This window comes from Sabethes cyaneus, chromosome 2, assembly GCF_943734655.1.
Source record: "Sabethes cyaneus chromosome 2, idSabCyanKW18_F2, whole genome shotgun sequence".
Taxonomy (NCBI): Eukaryota; Metazoa; Arthropoda; class Insecta; order Diptera; family Culicidae; genus Sabethes; species Sabethes cyaneus.
In genome coordinates, this window is record NC_071354.1 from 6,308,062 (window position 1) to 6,321,458 (window position 13,397).

At 40.0% G+C, this 13,397-nt stretch overlaps 1 protein-coding gene across 7 annotated transcripts in view; it reads left to right on the top strand.

Moving 5' to 3' along the window:
* LOC128738468 (protein kinase C, brain isozyme) overlaps positions 1–13,397 on the top strand; it is a 212,907-nt gene that overhangs the window by 165,044 nt on the left and 34,466 nt on the right. For all 7 annotated transcript variants that reach the window (XM_053833644.1, XM_053833640.1, XM_053833638.1 and 4 more), the window contains one exon: positions 7,879–8,007. In XM_053833644.1, coding sequence (XP_053689619.1) covers positions 7,879–8,007 — 129 coding nt within the window. The remainder of the gene's footprint in view (positions 1–7,878; positions 8,008–13,397) is intronic.

The following is a 13,397-nucleotide window of genomic DNA, read 5'->3' on the forward strand; positions in this document are numbered from 1 at the left end:
GATGATCAAACCATCAAAGAGAGTTTTTTATGTTTTTTTGATCATCAAATCAAAGAATCATCGAAGAATTATCAGAAAATCGTTAAGAATCATTAAAGAATCATCAAATGATCAGCAAAGAATCATCAAAGAGTCATCAAAAAATCATCACAGAATGATCAAACAATCATCACCGAATCATCAAGGAATCACCAGAGAATCAGCAACAAATCTGTAGACGATCATCAGACAAATCATTGATGAATCATCAAAAAATTATCAAGGATTAAAAAGTGAATCATTAAAAATCATCAAAAACTTCTTTGATGATTTCTTTGATAATCATTTGGATGAATTTTTGATGATGTCTTATTGATGATTGTTTGGTAATTCCTCAATGCATCCTCGATGTTTTCGTTGATGATTCTTTGATGATTTTTTGATGATTTGTTGGTGTTTTTGTGAAGATTGTTTGATGTTTCTTTGGGCAAGTGATTTTTTGATGATTTATTGATGATTCTATGACATCATCGAGAAATCATCAAAGAATTATCCAAGAATCATTGTCACCAAAAAATCGTCAAGGAATTATCGAAGAATCATTAAACAATCATCAAAGAATCATCCGAGAATCATCAATGAATCATGTTAGATATCATTGAGAAATCTTAAAAGAATAATCTGAGAATTGTCAAAGAAGCATCAAAGAAATCATCGTAAAATCATCAAAGAATCATAAAAAAATCAGCAAAGAATCATCAAAAGATCAACCAGGAATCATCAGAAAATCAACAGAGAATCTTCGAGAAAATCAGTGAGGAATCATCCAAATAACGTCAAAGAATAGTCGAAGAATCGTTAAAGGATCATCAAAGAACCATCAAAGTCATTAAAAAATCGTCAAATAATTAGCAAAGAACCTCAGCGGATCTTCAAAGAATCATCGGAGACATCATCGAGAAATCATCAGAGAATCATCCAAGAACCATCAAAGAATCAACAAAGAATCAATAGATAACCATCAGACAATTCATTAAGAAATCATCAAAGAATCATTAAGGAATCATCGATGATGAATTGTTGATGATGCCTTTGGCGATACTTTGATAATTCTTTGAAGATCTTTCAACGATTCCTCAATGATTTCGATAATGACTATCTAACGATTCTTCAATGATTTTTTGACGATTCTTTGATGATCCTTTGGTGATTCTTTTGTGATTTTGAGATGATTCTTTGATGATTTTTTGATAATTTGTTGGTGCTTTTTTGATGATTGTTTGTTGTTTCTTTGGTCAGTTGGTTTTCTGATAATTTTTTGATGATTTATTGATAATTCTTTGACATCATTGAATCATTGTCAAAAATTGTCAAGGAATTATCGAAGAAACATTAAACAATCATCAAAGAATCATCCGAGAATCATGGAAGAATTATCCTAGATATCATTGAGAAAGCTTAAAAGAATAAACTGAGAGTAGTCAAAGAAACATCAAAGAAATCATCGTAAAATCATCAAAGAATCATTAAAAAATCAGCAAAGAATCATCAAAAGATCAACCAGGGATCATCAGAAAATCAACAGAGAATTATCAAGGAAATCATTGAGGAATCATCAAAGAAACATCAAAGAATAGTCGAAGAATCGTTTGAGAATCATCAAAGTCATTAAAAAATCGTCGAATAATCAGCAAAGACCCTCAACGAATCTTCAAAGAAGCATCAGAGACATCATCGAGAAATCATCAGAGAATCATCAAAGAATCTTCAGAGAATCATTAAAGAATCATCAAAGAAACATTAAAAAATCGGCAAGGAATCCTCAAGGAATCATCGAAGAATCATTCAAAATCACCAAAGAATCATCAAAGAGTTCAAAGAATCTTCAGAGATCATCAAAGAATCATCAGAGAATCGTCAAAGCATCAGTAAAGAATCAGTAGATAATCATCAGACAAATCATTGAAGAATCATCAAAGAATCAGCAAGGAAACAAAACCGAATCACTAAAAAATCACCCACAAAGTCCTCGCTGATTATCTGATGAACTTTTGATGATGTCTTTGGCGATGCTTTGATGATTCTTTAATAATCCCTCAATGATTCCTCGAAGATTTCGTTAATGACTATCTGATGATTCTTCGATGGTTTTTTGATGATTTTTTGATGATCTTTTGGTGATTCTTTTGTGATTTTCGGATGTTTCTTTGATGATTTTTTGACCATTTTTTGATGACTCTTTCGTGATTATTTGGCGGTTTATTGATGGTTCATTGATGATCCTTTAATGAGTCCTCGATGATTTCCTCGGTGATTATCTGACGATTCCTTGATATTGTTTTTGGAGATCCTCTGACGATTTTCCATTGATTCTGTGATGATTTTGCGATGCTTTTCAATGATTTTTGATGGCCTTGTGACTTTTTAATGAATTTTCGACGATTGTGAATATGTTGACAGATTTTCTGACAATTTTCGATGATTTTTTGATAAATTTGTGTTTGTTTTAATAGTTGCTGCTTTTTTCTTTGATGAATTTACGATGATTTTTTTTATCGTTTTTCAATAATTTTTTGCTTTTTCGGCCGGTCTATGTTTTTTGTACGTTTTTGATGAATCATAAACGATTATTTGATATGTTTTGTTCAGCTTTGTAATTTCAAGAAGATTCTCTGATGATTTTGACCATTTTGCTTGTTAGTAATGACTTTTTTTGGTTTTTGATCTGTTTTGTTGATGTTATGGTGGTCTTTTAATAATTTTGCAACGATTTTTCGATGATTTCCAATGATTTTTGATAACTTTTGAACGATTTTTCGGCAACTATTTGCCTTTTGATTAACTTCTGACAATTTTTTGATAATTGTTTGTTTATCTCTTGATGATTTTTCGACGATTTTTGATGCTTTTGTGATACTTTGACAAAGTTTCAAAGATTTTTCGATGATTTTTGTTTTTTCGTCGAATTTTTTCTGATTTTTTGTTAATCCCTTGTGATTTGTTGATGATTTGGACAGTATATTATAACTGATGATTTTTCAAATATTTGCCATGTTTTTTTGACGAAATTTTGATTATAATTTGTTGGATTTTGAGGATTTTTATTACACTGTTGGGCAAAACATTAAGACCACTGTTCAAGCAAAAAAAGAAAGTGACAAAACAATGAGACAAAATAATCCAATCCATTTATAATAATTTATTTGCATTGTTCGAAGAATTTTATATCATTTGTAGTTAAAACAATAAGGCCATTACAAATATTTAAAAAAGTTTTTGTCCCTCCGGTGTTGGGCCACTGAAGGGGGGGGCGAAAAAAAAAACAAAGAGAATTTTTTAATCGAGCAAAAAAAATATGGATTTTAGGCATTTTTACTTAAAGTTTTAACGTGAAAACCAAATCTATTCTTGCTTTTAATAAATACGTTGTTATTTTTCATGCAAAAATCTACGAACAAAGACAAAAACGAAAGAAAATTTTTTTGGTCGAGTCTACTGTTTGAACTTCCATTTCTATTTCGTGCTAGAAGTGTTAACTCAACTCGTACACTCATTTTTCGAGTTTTTCAAGCTGTAGAGCACACAGACAATTGATTTTATTAAAAAAAATTAACTCATATTTGCTTTTTCGACCGATTTTTGTTTTTTATGTTTATTTGTACGTTTTTGATGATTTATCAACGAATATTTGATATTTTTTGTTCATCTTTGTAATTTTATAACCATTTTCTGATGATTTTGTCAATTTTTCTTCTTGTTATTGATGATTTTTTGTTGGTTTGTGGTTGTTGTTGAGTTTATTATGGAGTGGTTCAACCGACGGGTCCTTCACCATGTTGGTTTGTGGTCTTTTAATAAGGTCATTACAAATTATTTGTTTTGTCACCCCTCCCTTTGAAATTGGCATGAAAAATCGAGAGGGTGCCAGTTCATCGATGGTGCATTTTGATCCACGACAAGTACAAGCGCGCCCAAAGTAATGTTCTTATGCTTGAGCCGTTTCGATCGATTTTGCAGTTCAGGCAAACACTCTGCTGTCCAGCGCCTCCAGAAATGCTGGAACATAGTTTGAACAGAATTGCCAGCGAGATAGTGTTGATTCACGTAGGTTCAAATACAAAGGCTCAATAACGGCTTGCATTTCTCTTCCAATTAGGAAATGCGCTGGGGTGATTACTGTTAAGTCACTGGGGTCATCCGAACAGTGCGCAAGCGGCCGTGAATTGAGCACAGCTTCAACCTGTGTGAGGGTGGTGTACAATTCCTCGTAAGACAGCTTTCTATCTCCGATAATTCTTGTAAGATGATGCTTAACTTGTTTCACGTCTGCCTCCCAAATCCCCCCGAAGTGAGGGCTTCGTGGTGGTATAAATGACCATTCAAATCCCTGTCTAGAACAAAACACCTTGATTTTGTTCATCTTCACCTGATTGTTGAACATTTCTGCCAGTCTCACCAGTTCCTTTTGAGTGCCAACAAAATTAGGTGTCGTGATTAGCATCCCTTCCACCAAACATCGTTTGTGTGTAAATCCCGAGGGCGCTGGCCACGCGATATAAAATCAGGATTGTTATTTGTCGGAATATGATGCTATTGAAAATTGCCAGTAAGTCTCTGTATTTCAGCAACTCTATTAGACACATAGACTTGTAGACTCTGCGGAGACCATGGCGGAGACCTTTTATTCCAGCAGTAAATAATTTTCGAATCAGTCCACAGGTCTACAGAAACAAAGTTTAAATTAAACGAACGTAAGACCTTATCGATAAGCCGTAAAAGTAGTACAGCTGCTAACAACTCCGCACGAGGGGTGGTTATAGCCTCAGACTTGTCAGATTTTCAGAGAATCAGATTCATCGTAGCTGGTGCGCAAGAATGAACAACGCGGGAATACACGCCCGCTCCATAAGCTTGGTCTGAGGCGTCAGAGAAGCTATGTAATCCTATCGCCATAGCTTTTTCGGGAGAAATGTATCTCGGTACTCTTAGTTCGCTTAATTGCACCAGCTCGCTCTGAAACGATCGCCATACCTGAAGCAAATCTTACGGAACGGGGTCATCCCAGTCCGTCTGGACACGCAGCTTCTGGAAGTTCGTTTTGGTGATCTTCAGCTAATTGATTCAGGGCCATCGTTGCCTGGAAGGCAGATGTGTCAAAGCCGTAGGTCACAGTTTGAAGCTCCCACGCTTTCACTGGTTCATTTTGATGTTTCCTAAAGAATATGCGTTGATATTTTCCATCGGGAGGCAGAACCTACACCAATTTATCGAAACATCATTGGAATGTCAACTGTAGTTACATCAAAATCGAAGCTAAATCACGCTGAACTACTGTACTAGTAGCACAGTTGTTACAAACCAGTTGTGGCAACCGATTTGTGACAAATTTTAGTCATAAATGAGTTGTTGCAACTAAAAGTGCCAAATGTGTGCTGCTTGGGGGTCCCACTTCTAAAGTATCGTTGATGGATACTCCACTTGAGCTCTTTGCAGATCCGTCAAATACGACTTATAACTTGGTAGACGTATTCGTCGGCTTCAAAACTGGGTCTTCTTTTTCATCGATCTCAATAGGCTTCATATGGATAAGCTGTTCATAATCATCAATAAAATCTATGTACAGTTGTTTCAATTGCGGTTGCCTATTGAGCCGCCGCTCTAAGTTCAGAAATCGTTGAGTTGCTGTTTGTCGAGAGTCTCTTAATTCATTGTGAATTCAACGCATCCTATTGTGCGATGGACCCAAGTTTTTCCGTCCGAACCGATGAAGTTTACCTTCGTCTCATGCGGCCACAGTATATTTTGCCGCCGCTTTTCCATCTCCGGACCGATCCAATCGAAGTTGTCTTTCGCAAACCTCAGTAGTGACCTTCCGTCGGGACTTTTATCGGCTAGCCCCTGCTTCACCAGCCGCCGCTGAACTGTCCGGGAACTCACGGACAACTTCAGCACGTCCCGGATCTTTTTCGAGGCCTTGAAGCGATCTTTCTGGGGGTGGTTTGCTTTATGGCACAGTCAGCCTTTGCGCTTGTTTACCTTGGGCGTCCAGTCGTTTCGGATTTTTTGCGGTTGCGGAGGGCATTAAACACGAAGATTTAGGATCGTCCCAAGAACTTTGCGATTTCACGTTGGCTGATGCTGTCCTTGGACATTTCGCGGATGACCATACTTACCAGGATACGAAAAACACAATGGAAACAACACTCGAAACAGCCGAAACGAGGAACTGGTACTAAATTTTGTCGCACCGATTTTCAATTTTTGATAGCTATCAGTGCGTCTTGTTGAAACGGGTTGCTTTGATTGCGTCACACTTGCGGGTTTCAAAGTTAACATACTAGTTAGTATAAGTGTTCGCCGCTAGGTTTCGCATATACTATATTTGAATTGGCAGTTAAAAGCTGAATTTTTCTAGTGAATCATCTAAAAGCCACCAATCACTTTCACTACAGAATCAATCTTAGCAGTTTAAAATGCATCTTTTTACCAAATATTTACCAAATCACTAAACTGTCTGTATAGAATCATCAAAAAATTAATATTGAACAGCAAAGTCCATCCTATGAATCTTCAAAGAATCATCAATTGAATTAAAGTATGGTTAAACAAACGAATCTGTGATGATCAAAGTATTACCAGAGCATCATGAATCAATAATGATGAACTTTTAGTCTAAAAGTCAAAGGTAAGTAAATTTCATTAGCCCATGGACCACTCAAGCACACCACATCGTAGGAAAAGTTTTATTCAACAAAAGACATGCACTGTATTCTATTTTCAAACGAAACGATCAAATCCATCCGATCCGGCACACCGCACCCCGGTGCGGTGGCTGGTTCGATTACTTGGAAAACCTTTATTTTGTCAGGGAAAACCTTTTCCCCCCGCAACTCAATCAAAATATTAATTAGCATCCCACGACGACGACGACCAGGACGAGGTCTGCTAGTAGAGTGGTAGGATAAAAGTCTAAACATCCATCCATCACTCGCCATCCGAACCGGCCCGAACCGAACCGAACCGACATCCAAAGATCCAGAGACACGGTTCGGTTTCAATCTTTTGGTTTGGCCGCTGACCTTTACAATACCATCCGGCGATGGACGCCCCCGCCGCACCGTAGAGTATAGAAGGATTGTGGCCGCCTACGTTCGTTCGGTCGGTCGGTCGTCGGTCGTCGTCGTTCCCCGATGTAATTAAAACTTGTGCCAAACATGGGTTAAAACAAAAGCTTTTTTTTCTACTTCAATAAACATTTCCGGTTTGTGTCTCTTCCTCTTGCTCTCTCTCTCTTTCTGTGTAAACACCTTCTTGTGCTTTTCATCTTCGATGTGTAAACATTTGCTGTGGCTTGTTTTTTCTTTTCCTTTCTTTTTTACTAGATCTAGCCGCATGTTTTTCTCTACAAGTCAGATTGAACTATTGTATTTTGCTAGGTGTTTTTCATGTTGAATGTTGTGTTTATTGTTCATTGTGAACATTTTCGCTATCCGTGTGAATCTTAGAAAACAACTACCTATCGTGTGCATATAAAATCTCAACAACCGAATGAACTTAAATATTCTTGTGGTTCTAATTCGGAAGTTTTCGGTCAGTTTCATTCTATACCTTTGAACCTTCCCTTAATTAAAAAACCAGAACTCTAAATAATTCGATTGTTCATAGCAAATGACCATTTCACTTTTAAAAAGTTTTACATCTTATAACCTATTCATCCCTTCTTTTTTCATTCTCTCAAACTCATTCTTCTGTTTTCGGTGTAAACTTATCTCTTGCAGGTAACGGAAAATGGTGATTTTTTTCACTAATCGTTCTTCTATTTTCTTTGCATTTCGATTCGAAAACCGTGAATCATTCTACCGAAACTGGAACGTCAACGTCTTCAAACCCCCGTGACAGCATGTGATATGAACGTACACAAACGGTGCGAGGAGAGTGTACCGAACCTGTGCGGATGTGACCACACCGAGCGGCGAGGGCGCATCCAGCTTGCCATCACGCATACGGCCAACAAGCTCAATATCGAAGGTGAGGATTATTTTCATATCAAATTGATTCAAACGCGTCAGCGAGCGGTTCCGTACCGTTGATTTACAATCACGTTGTTAAACTGACATCGCATTGCCGCCATCGAAGCCGCACATCCCGGATTCCCAGTCCCTGGTCCTGCTCATGTCTCATCCCACACACACATCCCGACCGACAAAACGGAAGAACGGAACCAACAAAGTTGGCTGTGGCTGCGCGTGGTTATCGCATTGTCACAGAATATTCAACAATCCCTGAACTCAACAAAGCAATCCATTTAATGTGTCCTCGAAAGGACCATTTTGCCAAACACAGTAGTCTGGCTGGTTTCTACATACCACTTTGTCCCATTTCCATCCCCGGCAACCACGTAGTAGTAATACACACAGAAAGAGATAACGGGTAAAAAAAAAGCTCACACGCTCAACTGGTTTTGCTTCTTCCGCCTGAATGCACTGCAACCACCCAGCAGCAGCAGCAGCAGCAGCAGCACGCTCCCAGCAGCTGTCGGTCCTACATATAAAAGCTTCTGCTATTAGCCTCCGATTGCTGCTGGCACTGGCACTGGTAGGACTGTACAGCAGCACCACGACATCGGGGCTTATCGGTTACCGCACATTTTCGACTGCCGAAAATATACATCCTCTGGCACACTGCTTGTGCTTGTGCTTGCAGCACACGATCCTACTATACCAGCCACGTACACATTTGCCAAAAATAAGCGAAAAGCACAAGCACACTTCCGTTCGTTCGTGTTTTCCATTAGCCTGTCCTTAGGTTTCATCATCGATTCACCCCCTTCTTGCTGCCGGATCCGGAGCTGCGAATGAGTGCTATTCACTGACTGGCTGACTGACACTGTCACGACTGTCACGATGATGGCCTACTGCGAGCTTTTGACTATAGCAGCGCCAGCCAGCGGAGTGAATGGCTGAATGTGGCTGGCTCGTATACTCATTTCCACTAAGTTTCCGTTTTCCGCTGCCTGCTCCGATGGATACAGGATGTTGAAATCGGAACGTACTTGCAACACGTGCAATCAGCGAATGCAGAATCCTGGGAGGGGAAAATACTATACCTACCTACCTACCTAGTATATTGGGATCGTGGGAGATAATTTCTGTATTGTTGTCCGCCGTATTTTTTCCTGCCTACCACCCTCCTGATCCTGATCCTGATCCTGATTATATTTCGTGACCAGTGTGCTGTTTCCGATTATACCGTTTTATGCACTGTTGGCCGCCAACCACAAAAACCGAAAGCCACTTGCTGTCTCCTTGACCGAAAATGTAATGCGGGCACCCCTCTTGGCCGAAAGGGGTGAATATTTTATTTTGATTTGCTTTTTTTCACATGGGAAATTTGGAATAGTAGCGAAAGACTCTATCAAAAATCGAATACAATTAAATTAGAAGTTCTTTCACTATAGATTGTACGATAAAAACCGTCGGTTGGAAAAGTTATTTAAAGTTGAGAAACTCAGAAGCACCATCAGATGAAAATCTTCAGCGTTGCTTCTGATTTGATCGGTATAACTAGCAACTGCACGAAAGAAAACGCTTGGGCAAACTTCTCTTAACCGTAGTTGTGTTTCTCTGCTATTCTTTGCAGTTTTTTTACGTTACTAATGAGGGGCCTTTTGTGTTCGACTAGCGAAGTCTGAAAATTATCTACGGCGGCTCTTTGGAAGTTTTACAATTGCTTCATCTCAGTTTTCTCGAAGTGCCTTTTGATTCACAATTATTAATGGTTTTGAAATAGTTGATTTGTTGCTTTGTTTTCTCTGCTTTTCTAATAAAAAATTCAAAATTAGTTCAAACTTGCCGATAAGCCGAGCGATAAGTAAGATAACCTCCAAGCTCCAATAAGCTCCAAGTCCAATTTCAAATCCAATTTCATATCCATTTTCAAGTTTCAAGTATAATTTTAAAATCAATCATGGGCCCATTTCAAATTCCAATTTTAAGTCCACCTTAAGGACAAGGTCGTCAGAGTACATTTATGGCAGTCAGCATGGCACCCTTCCCTTCTCTTTGTCAGTGTATCAACATGCTCCCATAGACTCGGAAAACCATCACAAAAAAAATAAAATTAGTTGAACTAACCTGCTAGCCGTAATCAGATCTTGCGACTCGAAGCACTAAACATTGCATTCTATAAGTTCTATTACTTTTTGGGGCATAACTTACACTTAAACTGGAATTTCTGCCCAATTAAAATTCATCACCAGATTTTAACATTTTCGCCGTCGATTTTTCTTTAATTTTTTCGGCCGTTCCATTCACCACATCACTCGCGAAACTTAACTTGAAACACAGAAAACTTTAATTTACCACCCGAAAAGTTATCTGGTAAGATATTATAATGATTTTGCCCAAACTGTTGACTTGAATTGATATGAAAAACTTTACTTCGTTTCGATTGCAATTCCGAATTCGCGACCGTCGTTGTTGATACGTTACTAAGGAAACGGGAGTGATGCCATATTTACGTTGAGCGTGAAATTGGCCAATAATTTTCACTATTAAATTAACGGTCGTAAAGTGTCGAAAATATACTTATAAAATTCTGTGATAAAAAAATTTAGCGTAAACTACATTTTAAGTGATAGAATTACTGTCGGATATAGCTCAAAATAATATAGATACGCGATTCTATGTTTCATAATTGTTCATAACAGATTATTACCTACTACTAGCAACTTAGCATAAACAAAACGATAGTGGAAACAAGTACTGAAATCAGTAAAAAAAGCCGCTAACCTCTGACGACCTTCACCTTAACATCCGATTTTAACTCTAACTTTGAGTCCATTTTGTTCAAAGTCCAGTTTCAAGTCAAATCCAAAATCCAATCCAATTTCACGCACAAATACAATCCGGTTTGCAGTCCACTATTCAGTTCGAATTGCAATAAAACTTCAAACTCAAATCAATCTAAATTCAAATCAAATATTCAGTCCAACGCTGTATCCGTTTTGTAAGTTTAGTCTAATTTCAAATTCAAGTTAAAATTTTATATTCAACTAGCTGACCCGACAAACTTCGTATTGCCACAAATTCAACTGTGATGTGAGGAGTTCATGGGTGTTCATGGGACAGACAGACAGACAGACAGACAGACAGACAGACAGACAGACAGACAGACAGACAGACAGACAGACAGACAGACAGACAGACAGACAGACAGACAGACAGACAGACAGACAGACAGACAGACAGACAGACAGACAGACAGACAGACAGACAGACAGACAGACAGACAGACAGACAGACAGACAGACAGACAGACAGACAGACAGACAGACAGACAGACAGACAGACAGACAGACAGACAGACAGACAGACAGACAGACAGACAGACAGACAGACAGACAGACAGACAGACAGACAGACAGACAGACAGACAGACAGACAGACAGACAGACAGACAGACAGACAGACAGACAGACAGACAGACAGACAGACAGACAGACAGACAGACAGACAGACAGACAGACAGACAGACAGACAGACAGACAGACAGACAGACAGACAGACAGACAGACAGACAGACAGACAGACAGACAGACAGACAGACAGACAGACAGACAGACAGACAGACAGACAGACAGACAGACAGACAGACAGACAGACAGACAGACAGACAGACAGACAGACAGACAGACAGACAGACAGACAGACAGACAGACAGACAGACAGACAGACAGACAGACAGACAGACAGACAGACAGACAGACAGACAGACAGACAGACAGACAGACAGACAGACAGACAGACAGACAGACAGACAGACAGACAGACAGACAGACAGACAGACAGACAGACAGACAGACAGACAGACAGACAGACAGACAGACAGACAGACAGACAGACAGACAGACAGACAGACAGACAGACAGACAGACAGACAGACAGACAGACAGACAGACAGACAGACAGACAGACAGACAGACAGACAGACAGACAGACAGACAGACAGACAGACAGACAGACAGACAGACAGACAGACAGACAGACAGACAGACAGACAGACAGACAGACAGACAGACAGACAGACAGACAGACAGACAGACAGACAGACAGACAGACAGACAGACAGACAGACAGACAGACAGACAGACAGACAGACAGACAGACAGACAGACAGACAGACAGACAGACAGACAGACAGACAGACAGACAGACAGACAGACAGACAGACAGACAGACAGACAGACAGACAGACAGACAGACAGACAGACAGACAGACAGACAGACAGACAGACAGACAGACAGACAGACAGACAGACAGACAGACAGACAGACAGACAGACAGACAGACAGACAGACAGACAGACAGACAGACAGACAGACAGACAGACAGACAGACAGACAGACAGACAGACAGACAGACAGACAGACAGACAGACAGACAGACAGACAGACAGACAGACAGACAGACAGACAGACAGACAGACAGACAGACAGACAGACAGACAGACAGACAGACAGACAGACAGACAGACAGACAGACAGACAGACAGACAGACAGACAGACAGACAGACAGACAGACAGACAGACAGACAGACAGACAGACAGACAGACAGACAGACAGACAGACAGACAGACAGACAGACAGACAGACAGACAGACAGACAGACAGACAGACAGACAGACAGACAGACAGACAGACAGACAGACAGACAGACAGACAGACAGACAGACAGACAGACAGACAGACAGACAGACAGACAGACAGACAGACAGACAGACAGACAGACAGACAGACAGACAGACAGACAGACAGACAGACAGACAGACAGACAGACAGACAGACAGACAGACAGACAGACAGACAGACAGACAGACAGACAGACAGACAGACAGACAGACAGACAGACAGACAGACAGACAGACAGACAGACAGACAGACAGACAGACAGACAGACAGACAGACAGACAGACAGACAGACAGACAGACAGACAGACAGACAGACAGACAGACAGACAGACAGACAGACAGACAGACAGACAGACAGACAGACAGACAGACAGACAGACAGACAGACAGACAGACAGACAGACAGACAGACAGACAGACAGACAGACAGACAGACAGACAGACAGACAGACAGACAGACAGACAGACAGACAGACAGACAGACAGACAGACAGACAGACAGACAGACAGACAGACAGACAGACAGACAGACAGACAGACAGACAGACAGACAGACAGACAGACAGACAGACAGACAGACAGACAGACAGACAGACAGACAGACAGACAGACAGACAGACAGACAGACAGACAGACAGACAGACAGACAGACAGACAGACAGACAGACAGACAGACAGACAGACAGACAGACAGACAGACAGACAGACAGACAGACAGACAGACAGA